The 23,215-nt window shown below is 44.4% G+C and overlaps 1 protein-coding gene across 2 annotated transcripts in view; it reads left to right on the top strand.

The window, feature by feature from the left end:
- Positions 1–23,215, top strand: part of NBEAL1 (neurobeachin like 1) — a 978,461-nt gene that overhangs the window by 221,993 nt on the left and 733,253 nt on the right. For both annotated transcript variants that reach the window (XM_085648956.1, XM_085648955.1), the window contains exons 4-5: positions 7,179–7,340; positions 18,464–18,545. In XM_085648956.1, the coding sequence (XP_085505082.1) occupies positions 7,179–7,340; positions 18,464–18,545 (244 nt within the window). The remainder of the gene's footprint in view (positions 1–7,178; positions 7,341–18,463; positions 18,546–23,215) is intronic.

Raw genomic sequence — 23,215 nt, 5'->3', positions numbered from 1 at the left:
ATATTTAATCCCTGCTGCGCACAGCCGTTGCCCTTGTGTAGTGCAGCCTGGTGCCAGTCCCTGCTCCCAATCTGCCATTGCCGTCCAACCCACTTCAGCTGCACGCGTTGGGGGTTGACTTCAGGGCCAGGAGTGGTGCCCAACCCCCACTATGCACGGCCTACCATGTACCATCGTGTACTGTGAACAGCCTTCTGCAGGCCCTGTGGCTAACCACCTTTGATTGAGTGCAGAGGAGGTTGTTGCAGGGCTTTCCTGGCCTTGCACAGGGCTTAATTAGCGAGTAGATAGATTTTATACAGATTAATTGAACAGTACAACAGTTATTAGTGAATGAAACTCAAATTCACTTTCCATTTATTTCAGCCCCACAGATGAATGTGCTCAAAACTTGACATAACTCACTGTAAGGTAAACCTGTTAAACATCTACCCAATATTTTATGGATTTGTCAAACAGTCCAAATATATTACCAAACAAACACTTCTTTCACCCCCTCCTTTGAGATCTCCCCCCAGATTGGCCTGCATAAAATTGAGAAAACCAAGAGTAAGCTAAACATACGAAGTCTATGCCAAATGTCATACAGATCCAGCAGATGATGCCAAAGTTATTAAAGCGAAATTGTTTTGATTCCCTCTTTATCTCCTCCCCTGATTAGTTCTGCACAAAACATCTAATACTTGCACTAGGTGTAACTTGCTCACTGCCGGCTACATTTGATGCAGGTTCATCAAAGAATGGGTTAGATATAAGCAGTGAAAAGTTTATTGTCCCCTAGATGGTTGGGCACACAACTTGACATACCAATAAAAAAGCAAGCCTTCCAAGCTTTTGACAAATGTTGGCATATTCATCACACACTGCCTTTATTATTAGCGACCTTTTCCCCCCACCCCTTTTAACGGACTCCTTCCATTGATGCAGAGCAGGACAGCCTCTTTGTTTCCGCTTCCCTGGTCTGCCACAGCGTTTGCCGATTGAGCAAAGGGAAGCGGACACACCCACTCGCCTGACTTCCGGCGGGGATTACGGATAACTAGGCAATTTGACTACATGAACACAACAGATGCGCCCAGCCAAAGGCAAGCGCATCTGCACCCATACGCGCCCAGGCCGGGCCAAGCGCCAGAAATGCTATCCAAAATCCCCCAGGTATTGTTTTTTCATCAACTTTATTAAAAAGCCTAAACACAAGGGGATATTGTGGCTGCCAAATATCGCCTGACAAAATTATGGGACCTCTTGCATGTTATAAGTGTAGAATACAGCTCACCGCTGCAGACATGCCCCCTAAAATCATGGGTAGGAAAGCCTCAACACCTAGCATCGCTCAATTAAAAGGGGAACTAATTAATGCTCAATCAATATGTCAGCACTCCCAGGATATCAGAGAATTGCTCATTGAGCGACACCTAGACTTTCTCTTTGTTACTGAAACCTAGTTAAAGGACTGGTGTAATCCAGACATTACAGCAGCACTTCCACCCCCCCCCCCCCCCCCCAACTACACGATCTGTAGGAAGGACAGAGGAGAATCCAGAGGAGGGGAGTTGCCCATTATCTTGTGTGACTCACTACAATGCACTAGTTTCAAACTTAACACACTTAGGGGAGCAGAAAGCCTTGGCTACTGCTTCACAATAAACGCATCCCTTGCCTTTACAGGAGCCATGATCTATTGTCCACCCGGTCCGAGTGCCACCTTTCTTGATCCTCTAGGAGAAACCCTAAGCCATTTCTTGCTTGGATATGCCAATTTCACCCACTAGGAGACTTTAATCTCCACCTAGAATGCAGAAATGTGCCGGGAGTGGACAACTTCCTTGAGATAACAGAATCCCTTGGATTGCCCCAATTGGTGGATGCCCGACACACCAGGCAGGCCATACAGTGGATGGTGTCTGCTCCAATTTCTCCTCCTTGTCAGTAGATACCCCTATCCCACAGATATGGTCAGATCACAAATTCATCCCCCTCGCTATTAAGAGGCCACTCATGAATCATCCTGCCAAGCAAACCCCACCCTTACAACCAAGGCACAAGTGGGCGCAACTAGTAATCAACTCAAAGTTGCCCACCACTGCCCAGGCTCGTGTCCCTGTCTTAACTGGTAAAACCCCAGAAGATTCACAACTCTTCCACACCTGGATGACCTCAACAAGCAATGAGCTAATCCCACTAGAACTACCCAATAAGAAGGTGAAAACCAAAACCCATAAAGCCCCCTGGTTTACGCCCGCCCTAGCTCAACTACATCTCCAATGTAAACAATTGGAACACAAGTGGAGAACAGTCTATGATGCAGCAGATCCAAAAGCATTTAAAACAAGAAGGAGGCACTACCATACTCATATCAAATTAGCAAAAAAGGAGTATTACTCCAACAAAATACTCGAGCCCAACCAAGACCAAAATACTATATTCTCAATTATATAGTCCTTCACTGACCCCAAAGCATTGCATAAAGAAATTCCTTCCTCTCAGACCTTATGTGACCAGATCTCGATCTTCTTTGAGGAAAGGATTCTGAATATTCAAAAGGACTTTGCAACATCCCCCGCACAAAACATTGACCAGGACTTGGAGCCCGACCCGACTAGCACAAGTCACTCACTTCGAACTAGGCTCGCTTGAGCAGACACAGGCTGCAATTGCCACCTGTAAAACAAGCTCCCCCTTGGATGCCTGTCCCCCCATGATTCTTCACCAAATCATAGACATTGTCAACCCGGTAATCAACCAGATAGTCAATTCCTCATTACTCTCAGGCACAGTTCCAAACAAATGGAAGCTAGCCATAGTGAAACCACTGAAAAAAAGCAAAACATAGACTCATCCAATCTCTCCAATCTTCATCCTATATTGCTCCTCCCGACACTGGGCAAAATCACAGAAAGACTAGTCCACAAAGAACTAACTAAGTTCCTTGAAACCGCCAGGAGCCTCCACCCTCGGCAATCAGGCTTCCGCCCCAAGCATTCAACAGAATCTGCGCTCCTGGTAATATCGGACACTCTAAAAACTATAGCAGACAAAGGCAGGAAGGCAGCTTTGATTTTGCTTGACCTGTCTGCCGCATTTGATACCATCTCACACAGCATTCTCCTTGCAAGGCTAAAATCCAGTGGCATCTCTAATAATGTACTGGCATGGATTGAGTCCTTGCTCACCAATCGTAGGCAAGCAGTGTCTCTTGGAACGTTCCTCTCTGCTAACCGCCCCATTGCATCAGGAGTACCACAGAGCTCATCCCTCAGCCCGCTCTTATCTCACTGATATCTTCTTTTGATATTGTGAAGTCCTATGCAGACTATACACAATTGATCCTATCCTTGGACAAAGACTCCAACGCCAAACTCAATTTCTAACTTTGTCTAGCTGAAGTCATCCAGTGGATGTAGGACAACTACCTCAGGTGTAATACAGACAAAACCGAGATCCTACTGATTGGAAAAGACAATCCTTTCCAGCCAAGTGCTTGGTGGCCGGAAGATGTGACCCCACCTCCCACTACTGTTATTGTATCAAAAAACCTGGGAGTGCAATTAGACACCGCTCTCTCCTTCCGACCACTCGCATTGACAGTGGCAGGGACCTGCTTTAACCTTATCAAGTCATTAAAAAAATTCTTTGACTTCATCCCCCTTACTGCAAAGAAGACAGTTGCTGTGGCACTGATCTTCTTGTGCCTGGACTACTGTAACAGCCTCCTGGCTGGAGCAAATAAACAAGTAATAAAGAGACTAGAAGTGGTACAGCACGCTGCAGCCCGCTTACTCCTGAAATTAACACATAGGTCCTCCGCAGCACTTAAAGCCCTCCATTGGCTTCCACTACATAAGAGAATCCTATTTATGATACTCTTAATCACCTTCAGAGCATCACTAAACTTAGGCCCAGCGTACCTCTCAGCCAGATTCACCCCATACACCACGGCCAGGAGTCTCAGATCCTCATTATCAAACCTCCGCAAGCCCCCCCCCCCCTGCTTTAGGTACAAAACCAAGGGAGGAAAAACAGTAGCCGCATTAGGAACAAAAGCCTGGAACCTCTCGCCAACACACCTGAGGTTGCTGAAAACAGATGCACTGTTTAGGAAGGCACTGGAAACTTGGATTTTCGGATCCTCAGACGAATTCTGCCTATCCCTCATAAAGGGTCCCCGCGGCTCCATCTCAACCTTCTTCCGACTAGCGCCAAGATGCTCCTTTCAGAATGACAGCCCGCGCTTTATAAATGCAACAATCAAATCAAATTAAATTGATGGCTATACACAAACTTGCAAAAATACTCAAAGAAGGTTAACACAAACTAAGTCCCTGCCAAATATGTACGTCCAGTAGACTGTGGCAAAGGTATCAGTAAATCAAAACTATTTTGACCTCTCTCTCCCACGTAATTGTAGCTTCACGAAATCTAATATACCTGCACTTATATTACTTGCAAATTACTTGTGATACTTGGCACAGACTGATCAGACAGTGCTAATGTTCTAAGCAAACGAAATTCTTTTTTACCCACCCTTTTGGCTATTCACCCCCCCCCCCCCTTGTAGACCACCCCTCCCCCCAATTAGGGATTGGCACAAAATCTGACCAATAGCAAACTAATTCTTCCGTGCATCTGCCAAATTGTGTGCAGATTCATCACACAGTGCCAAACGTATAAACAAACCCACACTTTTTTGTCCCCCTCCTTCTTAAATCCTCCTGGAACCAGTGCTAAAGGCTTCCCACCCAAATCACTTCGTGGCATCACACACTGCCGTATAACTTAGGTTATACTAACGATGGGAAGAAACCTTCTGGATGACTATATACAGATAACACACACTGCATGGGTAAGCCTTCTTATTGAATGTTTGCCTATAGATGCAAAGCTCTTATTTCACAGGACAGATGTCCAATTGTGAATTATATCACTTAATTAACTGCAGAAATTATTTGCAGGATGTTTAGCTTCTATAAAACAGAGGCTTTTGTCTTTCTTCTCTGGAAAAAAACCACAAACACTTTGACAATGTCAGTGCTGCTCTTAGACCATTAATCAGCACACCTGACAGGCTCACCCTGTCAGGCCTTGAGAAAGAATACACCACAGAGTGTCAAAAGAAGTTCTCTTCCTTTTCTTAATTTATGTAGGTCTTATTAAACCTACTCATTGTTGTCAATGTCCTATAAACGGAAAGCACATTTTAGAATGCTTGTTTTGAATTTCCATTCAGTGCGCTTTACATTTAAAATTTGATTTATAATAATACTAAGTGCTATATAAGACACATTTTAAGTATTATCACATTGCTCAAATCCTCTAAATGTTTCTAAAGGTTACTTAAAAGAATGAATAAATCGTGTAACATAAAAAATACATAAAGAGTAGCACGTGTAATATTGTCCAGTATTGCTGTCTTGGGGTTCAGGTGACATTAATAAACCACTTTGCCTTCGGCCTCGTGGTAAGTAAATGTTAAAAGTATCCTTCGATGGCAGTCTAGGCTAATATTACATATTTCTAGGTTCTGTATTTTCGGATGGCTACTTCTAAAAATAAATTAGTCCCCTTTAAAATATCCCCAGCTTCCCTCCTAAAACTACAGGGTTTAAACCTTGTAGGGACTGTTGCAAACAACTGTCTGTAACTGTTCCCTACGTGGCGTATCTCTGGCTTTTGGGGTTGGGCCATGACTCCAAATCATGTGAGGAATGTGCCCTGATACATCCGAAGTGGAACTGGGACCTTAAGGCCAAGCTGTATGTTGTAAAGCACAATTGGAAGGTGTGTAAAAGACGCTCCTGCTCAAAGTCAAGAACACAGACTTCTTTGGGCCGGTCCCACGACATCGAAGTCCAAGTCTTTGGGTAAAACCAAATCTAGGAAAAACACAGGAAATCCAAGCGGGCCTCTACCCAGTCTTGCCACTCTCCACCTGAGAAGTTGCAAGGACGTGAAAAGTGCCCCGCGGTCTCAGCCTCGTTCCCTGACTGAGGAACCGATTCCGCAGCCGATTGAAATGCACCCCAATATTCGGGTCTGGCAGTGAAGCCTCAACAGGTTGAGGGCTTCAAGCAGCCCATGCTCTGTTTCTTCGCCACCCTGTCTGTCTGTTCTTTCTGGCATGCATTTGGGCCCTATGGATCAGCGGCCTCCTGTCTGGTTACCACTAGTGGGTCCGCCCTAGACGCCGTCTGTGCCTCCTATGCCCATTTCCGATTTAGTTCCAACTCCTGAGCTAACTCCATGCCCAGCACCACAATCTGTTCCAGTTCTGGCTGTGTCGAGGCCAGCACTGAAGCCTCGAATGTCAGAAGAGTATGCTGATTCCACCGTGCTATCCTACTCAAAGCCGATCCGTCTCGACCTCAGCTGAAGCCACGGCTCGAGCTCTGTCCCTGTGCTCCCAGCCCTCATTCCTCTTAACTCCGACAAGACACTGCCTTTGCCTAGGAGCCACCCTCCAATGCTCCAGCAACTATACGGCTCACACTCCTACCAGAGCCATTCAATGTTTAATGATGATGATGATGGTGTAGTGGGGATGGGTTTGCTCCACACTATGATGATGACACATTTCATATAGCCCTACAAGAAGCCATTGGGCTGGATGCTTCCCCCTACCCGGTCTTTCCCTCCTGGCCCAACATTTTAACATGCCCATTTTGATCAATCCTGAAAAGGCCGTGGCTCATTTCTTTGTTCGAGGTTGTGCTGAATGAGCCTGTGTGCGTGCCTGTGTGCGTGCCAACATCTGTCATTTTTACTCTGCCCATATAAACAGAGTTATGGTTCTAAGGGCTGTCGGCTGAGTGAATATTCACTAACCGGATTTGTATGCTTTGTTTAATCTGGATTTGGTTCGGCATCTTGCAGTATTTCATAATTTATTTTACAGGCTTACCTTCATATTTACATAGTTCTTTCCAAACCTTTATGTAGACCATCCCCTGTCATCACAAACTTGTAAGTAAAAGATATAGTCCATATTTTATTATCATCTACTTCCCCCATCAGCACAGAATTGGCATGGTGACATGTATGTAACAGCAGTAGCTCTGTTTGATGCAGGCCATTGTGTTCTTTTGCTGCGTTAAGCTGTTTGTGTTCTGCACATAGTCACGCCTGTTCACACCGTGTGCCATGTTGTTTGGTACGGTTTCAAACCCCTGTTTACATTGTAGGGTGGATGATGTACCTCCTGGAATATCCCTACTACCTGATAACATTCTGCAGGTCCTCCGGTACCAGCTGCTGCAGTGTGTGCAGAAAACCACCGATGGGCTGGAAGAGGAGCAGCAGGCCCTTTCACTTCTGCTTGTCAAATTTTTCATCATTGTCTGCAGGTACTTTAGCATTTTGCATTGAACATGCCTAGCATTGTAGTGCCAACTGAGCTAGAGTGCAGTCTCTTAGTAAACTAATCTTTGTTAACGTCCTTGATTCTTTTACTGAGGCTCAAACGTTTTCTAAAATACTCTTTGACTCTCCTTGTTTACTTTCTATGATCCATATACCTAGAGTATTCCCAATGTTCTCAATGTCCCAATTTTTGACCAATTGTATATTGTAATGTACATCTTTCACAGCCTATAAATGTGAACTCTAGGTTTGGGGTTGCCACTTTGTACTGTACATCATGCGTTTATCTAGATGCTACTGAAGATTAGAAAATAGACTGACTGAATCTAGGTGGAAGTTCGTTTGGAAAACAAATTTGAGACTAATCTTTTGAAACATTAACTAAATATAAAATACAGCCTGTGTATTTTACATTGCGTTTTTAAAGCTAATAATATTTTTTTTATAGCTGTCATGCCCTTGATCCGAGCACACAAAGTGAAAATCCTTGAGGAGAGGCCTTTAGTTTCTCTAATAGATCAAAGTCATCAAAACAAGGACCAAACTGCAACTGAATTATCCTCTCACTTCTCTGACAATGCTTTGAATTGAGCTCACAAGAGCCCTTGTCTGTTCCTGTCAGAATGATAGTATATGCAGAGGCACCAAAGAAGAAGGTCCACAATCTCCATAGGATCAAGTCACACTGCCTGTCAGTTCCTGCCTATAAGGAAATCTGATGACATCACCCCAGCCAGGAAAGACTCCACTGGGTACCACTGGCACAAGTAATCAAATTTAAGGTAGTGTGTGTGGTATATAGAGCCTTTGTGGAAAAAGGACCAGGATACCTTGTGCATTATTCTGTAAAGCGTGAGCGTACACCTAAACAATCTTCGCACTAATTGACAAGCAGAGTGCTTGAATATAGCCAAAATTAGCAAAAAGGTGTGTTTTAAAAGCTTTCCTAAAACTAGTATAACGAATTGCTTTTAATTTAATAAAGAGTTATTTCCATAGCTGTGGACCACATATTTTTAAGGCTCTTCTGCCAATCTGAGCTTTTTTTCACTTTTGGAGTAGAGTATAGTGGAGTCTTTCAAGAGCGGGGGGCCACATGGGCGTATAAGTCTTACATAGAGATTATAATAGGGACGTCATCCTTTCATAAAAGACTAAGCATCAAGCACAATATCTTTAATTAAATTACGTGCTTCACAGGATGCAAGTGTAAACCAACCCTGTTGATTAACCAAGGCATCAGCTGGACCGGTCTAAAATAGGTTGCAATAGTCGAGCCTGGATAACACAAATTAAACTACAACCGTCTTACAGATAGTCATGTTTTATAACAGAAATGCTACATGGAAATCTAAGATTCAACAAATCCAAGGTTATAAAAATGTGACAATCATATGCCATAGACAGTAGAGGTAGACACAATTTACTGGCATATACAACAGTCCTACTGTAGCAGTAATACAGAAAACGCAGAATCAAATGGCTGCCCAATCACACTAAAATTTGATCAGGGTTCAGACAGAAGTAGTGATAACATAAACCCTTTATAAATATGAGGAGCACTGATGTGCTAAAACTTACATTGATATTGAATATTATTTTTCAACTTCTATTTGAAGAACTGGACCCTAGAGAGCCAGTCACACTCTTAGTAATGGACATTTTTTTTAAAGAATTATTATGTTTTTTGTGTTCAGTTTTTATATAGTGCCAACTTGACCCAAGGGCATTAGAGTTCTTTACATGAGCATTATATTACATTACACATGGTCATTTTTTTTTAGGCACAGGGAGCTCAATTGATTTTGCCCAGAATCAAAGGATTTTGAGAAGATATCCGGACTTAAACCAAGTTCCCCAATTCTGAAAGGAGTAGCGATATCCATTAGACCCCATCTACCGATTTGATAAACTGGCCACCAACTTGTCTTCTACAGGTTAAAAGACAACTTCTCATCTCAGACTTTCCCTGGCATGGTCGAGATCTGTGCTCACAAAGCGGATAACAGCAAGTGACATTGGTCCCAATGCTTACACCAAGACAGCTGCTAGGTGCTTCGTGCTGGTATCAGACATTCTTATTCTTTTGTCATGGAGTACAATTTATGAGTCATGAATCAACAGGGAGTGTTTCCACTAATTTGCAGGCACTCCATTGAGGTGCAGAAAATTTGAAATCAGAATTATCTATGGGGCTGCGCAAAGGACAATGTCCTGTGAAATAGGTTGAACTGCAGAACTGGAAGCTGACCTTCACACCAAAATAACACGACTAGGATATTTAAGCATTTCCATCTTAACTACAGTTAAATTCTTTGTTACAACTGACATCTCATGACTATTTCCCCTTATACGTGCTTTATTCTCTGAAAACGTGTGTCACAGAAACAACTGAAGATGTTGCTGCTTAGACTGATGTTACTCAGTTGCGTCATTAATGTATATTAAGTGGTGAAGATGCCATTTTTTAAAAATTAGATTGTTCCTAGTTTCACCTGGCGATTTATAAAAAGTCTCACATAGGCTAAAGGAAGAAGAGTTACTGATCGTTCCATGTTACTTTGAAGAAAGAATACAAAAGGCTGCAGGCAAGACCAAGGAACGGGGGAATGTTTTAATTACTTAGCAGTAATTGCATTCCTTTGAGTCCTTCACTTGCTGTAATTCAGTAAAACATGACAGTCATGCCTTCCAGACACCACCAATAACTAAAACAAGCTTTTGTAAATATGTCCCTTCCCTCCCTACCACATCCTGTCAATCACAAGCCTCAGCAAATCAGTTGGCCTGGAGAAAAAGAGAGGAAGTGAGAGAGGTAATGAATTAGAGCGAAGGAGGGACTCAGATTAACGCAATTACCGCTAAGTAAATGAATCATTACCACTTCGCCCCCCCCACTCACATTCATTTCAACAGAAAATGTACCCAAGCAAAACAAACCAAGACAACTGAAATTTGAATTCTCAGAATTTAATAAATCTTACCTTTCCCCACTTCTTCGTTCCATAGAGAAGAGAACCTTTGAACCAAATGCTTAATTGAAGACCACCTGCATTATTCGATAATACTTCATAAAGGTGGATGGGGAAGCCATGTAGCTGCCAGGCATATCTCAAGTATGGATGCCGCTTGAATTATCTGGCAGAAAAAACAACATATCTCTGTTTGATCTGTCGTGGACTCCTTGAGGGGAAGTTAACCTGACTGCCCTTTAGGCTAAAGTGATGAGGGACATAATCCACCTACTTCGTGTCTGCACTACAGGCTTTAATCCCTTTTTGGTTGGTCCAAAATTTACTAATAAGGAAGATGAAATTCTCAAACCTGACACTATGTCCAGATTTTGAGAACTGCTCTTCTTATGTCTAGAGAATGAAGATTTTCCTGTGAAACCTTTCTATAGGAAAAAAAGATTGGAAGGTTTTTCTCTTGATCCCTATGGAATGACAAGTTAACTTTGGGATCAAAGTGGGGACCAAGCTGAAAAATAATCTTATACTCATAAACCCTCTAAGATGCATCCTTGTAAGACAATTAACCCAGTTCCCCGAGTCTTCTGGCAGAAATCATAACCACCCAGAAAATGATCTTTAAAGTCAAAATTCTAGTATTCACCTGATCCAAGGATTCAGAGGGAGGATCCTTCTGACCTCCAGCACTATCTGCAAGTCCCAAGAGGCAGGCAATGCCACTGTTTGAGGACTTATATTATTCTATTGAAGAATCTCCAAACCAATGCCTGTTCATCCAGCAGATTATCGCAGGTAGCTCTGAACCCCCCTTTTTTTTTGATAATCAACTTAATTGATTTTCAGATCAAACACATTACCAGCACTGGACATTTGATTGATATTACAAGCAATGACCGCATTCGCCAATTGTAGGTACAAAGCATCGCGCCTAAAGGGGAGGTTTCGCACTTTTAGATCAGTTTGTCCCAGCCATTTGCCCCACACTATTTGGCAGGGCACCCTTGGGCCTCAAACAAAGGTTTCTCCTGTGCAGTACACCAGTCTACTCCCCAACACCATTTCGCCAAGGTTGGGGGTTTGGCCTGTGCCCAGGAAGCCGCAATGTCTCGTTTGGCCACTGCAATTGCTGTCCCAAGGAATGCTTTGCCTGCTCTCGAGCCATCCAGGCCATCCATCACCCCTAAGACAAGACGTATGGGATCGTGGGGAACCGGCCAGCCCAGGGCCTGTGTGAGTTTTGTCTCTATTCCCGACCAATATGGGGCAAGACGGGGACATGTCCAGATCATGTGATAGAGGTCCGCTGGTGCATGGCCGAATCGCGCGCAATCCGGGGAGGGACGCAGTCCTGCCCTGTGTAAGCGTGCTGGGGTCATATAGGCCACGTGGAGGTAGTATAGTTGTATAAGGCGGAGTCTGTCTGAGGTTGTGACTATTTTAGGGGCCATGAGGGCGTCACGCCAGTCTTCCTCCTCCAGAGGGCCCACCCACCCCTCCTAGCGGGTCCAGAGTGGGTCTAAAGTTGACGGTACGTTATTAACAAGGGTACGGTATATTCGGAAGGCCCCCCACCCCCCCCCCCCCCTTCCCCAGGTTCCCCATCATGACCTGGGCTTCTAGCGGGCTAAATTCGGGAAGGGACGTGCCTGTTGGGATATGTGTGTTGAGGGCATACGAAGTTGCAGATATTTATAAAACTGTGAATCGTGGAGAGAATAACCTCCCCGCAGGTCCTGGAATATCCTAATGTGGTCGCCAACCCATACATCGCCCAGCAGAGAGATCCCTATGCGATCCCATTGCTTGAACCTTGAAAGTACCGCCACTTCCCCCAGCCTGGTACCGTGCCAGAGAGGTGTGTGTTGTGTCAGTCGTTTGTCCCATCGCGTATGTCTCAGAGCCGTGCGCCATGCCATCAGGACTGCCCTGGTTATCGGCTGGATCCCTTTGGGTATGGGACACCCGTATAGGTATGTTAGTATTTGGGGGAAATCCATGTTTGAGTTCCGCAATGTATGCCGGGTCTGACAATCTCCCAGTAAATCAGTTGTGGATTATGAGAAGCCGAGTGGCCAAGTAGCATAGGTGGAGATCGGTTCATACCCATACCTCCATCAAAGCGTGGGATCCTGCAACGGGCGAGAGCAATCTGAGGCCTCGTTCCACCCCATAGAAACCTCATGGTCACCCCATCCAGTTTTTTAAACCAGCTGCGTGGGAAATTAAAAGTGGTGTTCTGAATGATGTACAAGAAGCGCAGGAGGATCATCATTTTGAACAGCACTATACTCCCGAGTGGGTTGAGTGGCAGGGTTTGCCAGCGCTTGAGGTCAGCTTTGGCTTTGTTGACCAACGGGGTAATGTTCATCGCCCATTCCAGCTCAGGTAGCAGAGTGACTCATCCCCCCAGGTACTTGAGGGACTGTCTCCTGATAGGGATGGTGGATTGCCAGTCAAAGCATTCCCAGGAGAGGTGAAGGGGCACCAGTGTTGACTTCCTTGGATAAGGCGGAGGCCTGAGATGCTCTTAAAAGCTCGCAAGACCTCAAAGGATCAAGGGCCGGCTGGATCTGACAGGTAAAGCAGGACATCATCCACGTATAAGGAGATTTTGTCAATGTGGTGGGGTCCCCAGGACCAGCACTGTATTTGCCGATCGGGTTGAATGAGGCATGCCAGGGGCTCCATTGCCAGTGCAAATAAGAGAGGCGAGAGGGGGCAGCCCTGCCTCGTGCCCCTCTGAATTGGAAATGTCTCGGAGAGGGTTCTGTTGGTCAGTAGCCTGTCTGGGGCTGGAGTAGAGGACCTTGACTAGGCGTCAGAACTGGTGTCCCAGGCCCATCAGCTGCAGGACGTCCTCCAGATAGTGCCAGTCCACCGTGTCGAACGCCTTTTCGAAGTCGACAAGGAGGAGCGCAAGATAGGGCGAAAGAACCTGGCTGTTGGCCAGTGCTAAATGGAGACGGCGGAGACCGTGTCTGGTGCTCCGCGCTGGCATAAAGCCACATTGATCCGCGTGGACCATCTAATGGAGAAGGGGACGAAGTCTCTGGGCTAGAACCGTAGCGTATATTTTTATCTCCGTATTGATAAGGGAAATTGGACGATAGACTGCGCATTTAGGTGAAGGTGGTTGGGTCTTGGAAATTACGACAATAGTAGCCACATCAGTCTCTGGAGGGAAGGAGCCAATCTCAGCCACGTGTTGATATAGGTGCACAAGGTGGGGAACCAACAAGTCCCAGTATGCTGCATAATATTGTTGGGGGAAACAGTCAGGTCCCGGAGTTTTTCCGGCCTTCAGCAGGGAAATAGCACCATGTATCTCCTCCGGGGTAATGGGGAGGTCCAGGTCAGCCACCTCATCCCCTGAGATGCGAGGGAGTTGGATTCCTGCTTGGCAGAGCACATCAGAAAGGGCAGCCTCCGGTGTGCGGGCAGAGTACACCCGGGTGTAGTAGTCGGCAAATGCATGTGCCTGAACCCCTTTAATGACTGCTCCCTGGCACTTCAGTGGGGAAACCTTAAAAATGAGGGAAGACCAGTTCTGAAGGAAGGATAAAACCTGTACTAAATGTGCCTCTTATGGATGCAAACCTTCTCTCAACACCACATACTGAAATCCCCCCCCTTCCACTACACCCCCCCCCCCCCCCCCCCCGAGTGCTTTGCGAATGACTGTACTGTAGGAGCCTTTCCCGAAGATTGAATGGTCCTGGCCAGCATCTAAAAATACCTCGTTTTATTAGCCCATCCCTTTGACTCTCTAGGTCGTCAACCTGAGCTTCGCTAAAGTGTCTTAATGTAGAGAAGGAAACACCAGAGGTGATGGAGAAATCTGAAGTAGAAACTCTTGACAAAACTTTATTGAAATCAGGAGAGAATACCAACAAGGGCGGGCCATGTTGGCACTGTCAGAATCACTGAAGCTTTCTATTCCCTGACCTTCATGAGCAGTTGTCCTTGTAATGGCAACAGCTGGGAACTTTGCATGTTTGTTAGAAAGCCTTGCTCCTTAAGCACCAAGTATACCCTTCTCTTATAAATATCTGTTAGAGTGCTTAACGAGGAATAAAATAGTGTCTTGTCAGGATATGGCTGAATAAAAATCTCCTCCATCATGATGGAGCAGTGCCACTACCTTGGTGAAAACTCGAGAAACTGATTTCAGATCAATAGGGAGGAACCTGACCTGAAAATGGAGAACCTCTATGGCAAAGCACATAAATGACTGATGTTTTGCATGTATCCGGATGCGTAGATAAAACATCTTCTAGATCAGTGGTCACCAGAAAATCTCTCTTCGAGATCATTGGAATGATCCTCTGCAATTTTATAATTCAGAACTGCATTATTTTTACCCAAATATTGCATCTCTTTAGATCCAACACTGGACCGTACTCTTCTGAGGCCTGCCTTTTGTGCTAGAAAATATATAAAATTGACACCATTCCCTACCACCTACCACTGTGGAAGAAGAGGAATAATTTCTTCTTTCTTTAATAATGCTTCAACTCTCTCCCACAGGGCTTGTATCCTAATCTGATTCTTGGCAAACAGAAGTAGGGATGACTCCTGGTGCTGCCAATTTGTAATGCTTTTGTGCCATACATCGTAGAAATACATTATCCTACCTCCTACTACTCTGCTTCAGAAGGAGATCAACAGAAGTCAGAACTTTCACTATGGACCTTTCTGATTAACTGACTCACATGTGTTTGGTATTCATAGAGTCCCACTTCTGTCTGAAAAACTTACAGCCCTCAAAGGGAATCTTTAACAAAGTAGATATTTCTGAAACTTCAGTCCCTCATCCCCAAATTACTCCTGGCTGCAGATTTCAAAACATCTGATGATAAATATGCCATGAAGTTTGCCTCTAGCTCCATTTGTACCTACAGATACGTGTAGTCAGTGCCTTCATGAATAGCTACGGACAAAGACTTAAAGTCCCTTACCAGAGGTTCAGAGGTAAACATCGCTTAGGCTTTCAGGACTAAATTATTGGCTGGAAAAGACTTCTTCAATCCTCTGTCCATCTTAGTGTCAACTGGATCTAATGGTGAACAATCTTCTGGATTTACCAAAGTTCAACCAATAAAAGGAGGTAGAACAGCATCTATCTTGACATTATGAGGAAGGACTTTCTCAGATTTTGCCAAGCTATAGGTTTTTGTAGCAATCGCTAGTTCATAGACTGTTCCACCTCCTTTAGTTGCCTATAAATTAAATCCTTAATTTTCTTATGAATATGCATTGCAGTTTGTGGTTGCCTTTCACACTGTGGAGAAAAGCCTTCCAGATCTACTTGTGCAGGTGCCGGATCATACCCCAGATTTTCTCTTATGTGTTTGAGTAACTGAGGGATCTTGCCTCACCTTACATTTTTGCTCATAGTTGAAGTGCTAGGGACCTCTGAATCCGAGCCAGATGAAAGTTCACATGGAGGATAAGATGTCCATTATGAGATTTCTTCTTCTAGGTTTTCCTTCTGTACCACCATGCATACATCCGCCTCGATCATCTGCTGCACTTGGCAAGCTGATATAAGAGCAGGAGATCTTGATTTAGATCTCAATCTGCTTCTTTTAGGCTGATCGCCACCGTCATCGAAAGAGGAGGAAGATACAGGCTTACTCACTCTTCTCTTTTCTTATGCTCCCCAATTCATAGAATGCTACAGCACCCTGCAGAAATGAAGAAGTAGGCTATATATTCACAACCCACTGACTAAAACGTGACCAATCATATTGGAGCGCAGCAAACTCTTTTCACCAATCGTTACTTTTTACTAGTAGTTTGAAACTGCCCACTTACTAACTCATAACCAATCATAAATATAACCTAAGAAATAAATATGCCCCCTCTTTGGTAACATTGGTCCTTACCTGAGCTCTGCCAGTAGTGGGAGAGGAGTCACAGAGGAGAGCGCTTTGCCTTTCCACAATTGTCTACTCCTCCCAAACAGCTGATGTGGCAAGCAGCATGTTTCAGTGCTAAACCAGGAAATATCAAGGGGTCTTCAGTCTTGCAGACTGAGTCTGCCCAACTCTCTCGTGACCTGCTGTACTCTATGCCCCCCTATGCTGCCTCAGTGCGAGCGGAAAGAAGCCTTAGATCCATCAAAGGGCCACCAGCACTGCCAAGTCAGACACTCCCACCTGAAGATGCTGCAGCCACTGTCCCGCAGGCGGCCCAATCAATTGATGCCTGACGAGACAGGATGTGGTAAGAGAAGGGAGGGGCACATATGCCAAAGCTTACTTTGTCATTGGTGGTGTCTGAGAGGCATGACTGCCTCATATTGTAATGAATGTGAGCAGGGGAGGTGGGTGCGCGGCAAAGTGATAATGGGCTCCCCAATTTTGTGTCCCGGGAATTGTCCAGTACTTAGATTTCCAGGATGAAAGGTTAGGAGCCATAAGAAAGACTTCAAAACATAAGAGTGAGGTATGTAGATGCACAGAGCACAGAGGTAGGAGCTACAGAAAACAGGGCAGCAGAGATTAACATGGCATACAGTGGATTGAGACACAGCCATAGAGTAAGCAAATAAACTATAGATAGCAAGAACAATACAGGAGAGCGCAAATTAATTAAAACCCAGTGCAGAGGGTAGCCGATTGTAACAGAGCAAAGGATTTTTGAATCCTGCCAAAGAAGGGTGAGAAGATAAACCTAGGGTTGATGGTGACAAAGGACAAAAGACGATGTACAGGAACATCTACAGAGCATGAGAGGCCGGGGATCAGATAGGGCGACAGAGGTAGGAGAGGAGGCGAGGCAACATGATGAGGCAGAGTTTAGCAGGGCAAAAGGAAAATAGAATGAGAGCCACAAAATAGAGAACTAAATAGCATTACAAATCGTGGAGGTGGTAGGCTATCTAAACACGAGGTGGAGAGCTGGAGGCAGGAGAAACAAGAACACGAGGTTACAGAAAGAAGACACGAAAGACATCGGGAAAGAAAGACCTTTGAAAGACTGTAATGCCGCTGCAGCAGGATGGGCATGGTGTTGATAACCAGGGGCCCTATTATGTAAAGGGAGCACTTTTCCTGTTCTGTGCCCAAGGGCACCTTAAAACAGGTGCACCATTCATAAACAGGAAAAGTGCGCCCTATTACATAGAATGCTCTGCCCTGGTGGCAGCGCATTCTATGTAATAGGGCAAACTCGCGCAAGCTCGTGCTGCCCAGTGGCAGTGCATTCTGGTGAACAACGGAGCAGCTGCTTTGAAGCCACTCCGTGTTGCAAGGTGCAGGTAGGTGCGGTGAGTGACTACACCTGCCTGTAAGTGGATGTCCACCCTCCAAATGCAAATGAGGGAATGCCCAATGAAGATAGTGCTGGCGCTTTATGTGCACCAGCTCTATTGGTATTACAGAAGGGGTCGCACAAGCGTCTGTGGCCCCTTCAGAAATACCAAAGTGCCCCAAGAGCACGCAAAGCGGGCCAAATGCTCCTGGAGCACTTCCATAATAAGTCCCCAGAATGGTTCTACATGTGACTCCACCTCCAGTGGCAGGTGCCTTATTGTTGCACGCGTGGGATGTTTGTGTGTGGGTCAGGTTGCAGTGAAATATTTGCAGGGATTAGGAATGAGGGCGAGGGTCTATGTGAGGTAGTGTTTGAGTGGCGTGAGGATGGCATTGAAAGGCTGAAACAAAGAGCTTAAGGCCTTTCTATCTGGGCCGTATTATGGAAGTGCCCCCAGACAAATCAGGTTTGCCATGAGCTATTGGCTTTGTCAATGCTTGATCTGTAAATGCAATTTAAATAAACCAATAGAAATTGAATGTTCTCAAAATCCTTTCTGCCATCATCCCTTGGGGTCGGCATGCATCCATCTGCTTGTATTCCCTCAAACTGCAAAAATAAGAATTATTGTATTTTATCATGGACTGGATTTGCGACCATGGCATAATTCGCCATAATCACTGAGTAGTTATGCCTCAATTCTTCCTTATTTGTTCCTTTCATTTGCCTTAAAGCCCTATAATATTTACTTATCTATAATAATGTCTCTGCTTTCCTGAGTCACTCTTTTGATTGTTGTATTAGTGGCTTATGAAATGTGCCACTAGGTTAAATATCGTCACAACTGCCCAATAATTTGTTTAATATTACCACAGAAATCTGGACAATGTGGATGAAATTGGAAGCTGTTCATACGTCAATCACGTGATCACCATGACAACCCTATACATTCAGCAGGTAAGACAGTAAGAGCCAGGCACCACCCTTGTAGGAAGTGTGCTTCCTCACCATTCCACACGTGTATTTATCTCTTCCTCTCGTTGTTTACTGGAAGTATGAGTGAGTGAGCGAAAGATAGAGTGTGTGGGTGTGTGTGTGTGTGTATGTGTGGGTGTGTGTAAGCGTGTGTGCTGTGCAAGCTGGGGCATTGGACTTGGCCATTGGTGGATGGTCGGTAGCAGAATTACAGGAGAAGCAGTGTATCTCCAGCACAGATGTTACATGTGTCCTGGTTGCTTAATACCAACGAGTAATGTAGCTAAAATCTCTACTAAAGATTACCTTTACATTTAGGGTGGATGAAACAGGTTCTGGGGAAATGAAAGACATTTGTGAGGCTGTGAAGGTATCCATGTTACTTGCTAAATAAGAAAATTTTTACCGGGAGAGGTCCCTTTAAACAAAGGAATCTCTGGCATGCAGCTAGCTAACTGTTGTTCCCAGATGAAAAATATTTTTCTGGTGTCATGAAGGGGAGAATTGTGGAATGGAGCTGTGTGGGGAATGTAAGTCATATACGGTAATTCAGACCAGGCTGCGCAGGGTAACTCAAAATGTCACAGTAGTATAAGATTAACAATTTCTCAGTAAAAGTGTGAAACCCTACTTTCACGATGTATCCTCATGTTGTGCAGGATAGCACTTTATAATATTTTGATGTCTGCAAAGTAACCAATACAAGAGTTACAAACAATTTAGCGCTGTCCATATAGAAACGTCGCCTTGTGTGTAGAAGATAAATCTGCGGTGGCTTCATAAACTCTGTTGTGATCTCATTTTTACAATCTGTTAATTAAAATATTTGAGCTCCTGTGTTTTTCCATACTTCACACACATTGATTTAAATCTTTCAACTTGCTGGCCCAAATTCATAATCTCCACAGTCTCTTTCAGCATATTATCTATGAACGGGAATGTTTTCAAATGGGGCACCTTCCTATATCCCTTGTAAGCTCAACATTACTGTGCATCTTTATTCAGACTGATTTATGTCACCCATGATATGTTGTATGGTGTATCTAGTAAGTATTGTGCAAATATTTGGGCTTCTTACTGAGACCTCTCAAATTGAACTATGTCTTGAGCTGCATTTTATGTCCCTCTAGTAGCAACTACAGAAGAAACAATTGATGGACAGAATGCTGAACAATGCAAACATTCACCGCCAGTCACAAGGATCTGGGTTTAATCCATCATTCTTTTGCTCATCGCGCCACCCCAGTTTGGACCCAGCCATATGCAAATCAGTCTTAAACCCTATTGCTTATGGGAACAATCCAGCCCGAACTGCTAAGCTAGTTACTCCCTGGACCAGAAACCAGCATCCTGGGACCGGTTTTGGAGCATCACCCCTCATCAGCCAGGCTATCTTGAATCCAATGACGCAATGAGCATGAGACCCACGTCTGGGCATACCCTTCCGACGTACGGCGACAAATGCAGAAGAAACAATTGATGGACGGAATGCTAAACAATGCAAACATTCACCCCCAGTCACAAGAATCTGGATTTAATCCATCATTTTTTTGCTCACCATGCCACCCCAGTTTATTCCAGCCATATGCAAATCAGTCTTAAACCCTATTGCTTATGGGAACAATCCAGCCCGAACTGCCAAGCCAGGTCCTCCCTGGGCCGGAAACACGCATCCTGGGACTGGTTTCAGGGCATCACCCCATATCAGCCAGGCTCGCTTGAATCCAGTGGCGCAGTGAGCACGGGACTGGGGGTGAATGTTTGATTTGATCTGCATTCTGTCCATCATCTGTGTGTCTTTTGCTTTCTCACCTTAAGTGCGCCGGGTATGCCCAGATGTGGGTACTGGGCTCACTGTGCCACTTGGTTCAAGCTAACCTGGCTGATGAGGAGGGATGCTCCGAAACCGGTCTCAAGATGCTTGTTTCCGGTCCAGGGAGAAACTGGCTTAGCAGTTCGAGCTGGACTGTTCCCATGAGGCACAGGGTCAAGACTGATTTGCATATGGCTTTGTCTAAACTGGGGTGGCATGGCGAGCAAAAGAATGATGAATTTAACCCAGATCTCTTGATTGGGGTGAATGTTTGATTTGCTCTGCATTCTGTCCATCATCTGTGTGTCTTTTGCTTTCTCGTTTTACGGGCGCCGGGTATGCCCAGACGTGGGTCCCGGGCTCACTGTGCCACTGGATGAGGGCTGATGCCCAAAACTGGTCCCAGGAAGCTTGTTTCCGGTCCAGGGGAGGACCTAGCTTGTCAGTTCAGGCTGGACTGTTTCCATGAGGCACTGGGTCAAGACTGATTTGCATATGGATGGGTCTAAACTGGGGTGGCATGATGAGGAAAAGAATGATGGATTTAACGCAGATCTCTTGACTGTGAGTAAATGTTTGATTTACTCTGCATTCTGTCCATCATCTGTGTGTCTTTTACCGTCTACCGGCAACAGCGTCCTCATTTTTACCCATTCATTCTCTTGTTTGAGTTGCATTTTTATAGCTCTATTCATTTAGATATAGCAGAATAAAAAAGGTACATGCGTATATGCTCATGGCATGTGGTTTAAAGTTTGTGGGAAGATTGTACATTGTAAAACAGTCACTACAGTCTCTCTAAAGATGCAGTGTCCTGTGATAATTGTTACTTTGAAAGGAGCCAGACTTTAATATCACCATAGCACAATACATGTAGATGGAGTAAAAAGGAAAACAAACGATGTGAAATTGCATAAAACAAAAATCAAAAAATCAAAAACAAAAATCATAGAAGATCAGCTATGTGCTGTCGCCAAATTATTGCATTCTCTGTGCATTATAACGATCTAGAGAAATGTGCAGTGCATAATTTCTTTCAGATGAAACAAAAGAATATTGTTATCCTGTAGTAGAGAGCCTGACAACTGATCCTCTCCTCAATAATGGTGACCTGCCCCCCCCTTGATCACTAAGCTACTTGTAAAACTACCTTTCTCAGATTTAAGGATTATGATCCTCTATCTTTGAAAAAGGTGGCATAATGTTATTCTGTATGGTGGGCTCTAAATACTGATCCAACCATAAATGTTATGTCACTTTCAGTGCTGTTTGTGATTGCTAACTAGTATGGATCACCATTAAAGTGCACAGGTGATTCAGCTTATTGAAACCTTGATTAAACTTTCAAACATATGTCCGTTCTTAATGATTTAGATTATCTTTTTTTATCAGGAAGACCTGGTCTGTCTCAAATTATATTTAGGGTACTTTGAAAACTCAATGTTTAGAAATTCTCTGAACACACAATGCTAGCCCACAGGTTAATGGTTGCAAATCCAAGTGAGAGATCTTGCAGATAAAAGGGTTCCAACTGGGATTGCACCCTGGGATTCAGTCGGCATGTGAACCTACATGGAAAAATCTTACAGGCACTTACTTGAGCTTTCTAGTCACCCCATTCATGAATAAGACAGGCTCTGGATCCCTGTGCAGCCAACCTGGGTCAGAGGGACCCCCAAGTGTGACTTTGAGGCACTTCTTCCTCTACCTGGGTAAAGGCTAAGGATGAGCCTTTTCTCAAGTCATAGTGGATTAAGGCTGGTGTGCACTGGAGATGGCTACAGTGGTTAACAAAGTGTTTGCTAGAGCAAGGGAATTGTACTCGCCAGGAAGCGCCATTATTTCAAGAAGCATTAAATGATGTGGTATTTCTATAGCATGAACCTAGCCAAAAAGCTGTGGAGGTCCTATGTGGTCAAATTCCAGGATAACGTCATCAAGTGATAGGAGAGGTAGCTGGTTTGTGACATTGTGTTTTTTAAAGGATTTGTTTTCAACTCTTTCTTAATTTGGAGCAGGGTTGGGGCAGTTCTGAATGGATACAGAGATGTTGTTCAAGATCCTGAGTGCACAGCTGTACAAGTCCTGCTGCCCTTCTGTCTTTTTTAGATTTCTTAGTCCGCATCATGATGGTGTACTAGCTGTGGTTGTGCTGAGAAACTCCAGTGAACCTGAAAATGTCTGCAAGATAAGCAGGAGTGCCAAACATGATGGCATTGTAAAGGATGCAGTTGGTTTTGATGATGGTGCAGGCCAGCAAGCGGAGCCAATGGAGTTTCATCGGGCAGGGAATGATGTGATTATAATTCTCCAGGTCTTGGATGAGATGAGATGCAATGTGTAGAGTACCTTTAGTGGTGCCAGTGTCAAGTCTAGAAGGCAGTGGAGTAGGATGTTACCGCCATCCAGGTTCACAAGTATGAAGGATTTAATAGTAGTCCTGAAGTCACTTTCTGGAAAAATAAATTCACTTTCTTTAAAAGAGAGAGCTGTTACCAGGCTCTTTGTTTTTTGGCAGTATGTTTTTTTAATCTAGGTAACTTGGCATTCAGTAAAAGCTGGGTTCTAAAGCTGTCAAGATTCATATCATTGAGCCAGGTTCGTACTGTTTCTTCTTTGTTGTTCTTGGCAGATAACAGGAATTATGTTTTGGTTGAGTTATGCTGCAGGTAGGTGCTGAACATCCAGGGCTGGATAATATGCAGGTAGTGTTTGAAGTATTGGATATCTGAAGCAGAGGAGACGTTAAGCTAGAGTTGTGTATCGTTAGCATATTGGTAAATCTTGATGCTGTTCTCTGTGAGAAGAGAGCTAAGTAGCTCCATGTAGAGGTTGAAGA

This window comes from Triturus cristatus, chromosome 3_2, assembly GCF_964204655.1.
Source record: "Triturus cristatus chromosome 3_2, aTriCri1.1, whole genome shotgun sequence".
NCBI lineage: Eukaryota > Metazoa > Chordata > Amphibia > Caudata > Salamandridae > Triturus > Triturus cristatus.
This window is presented reverse-complemented; position numbering and strand designations above follow the sequence as displayed.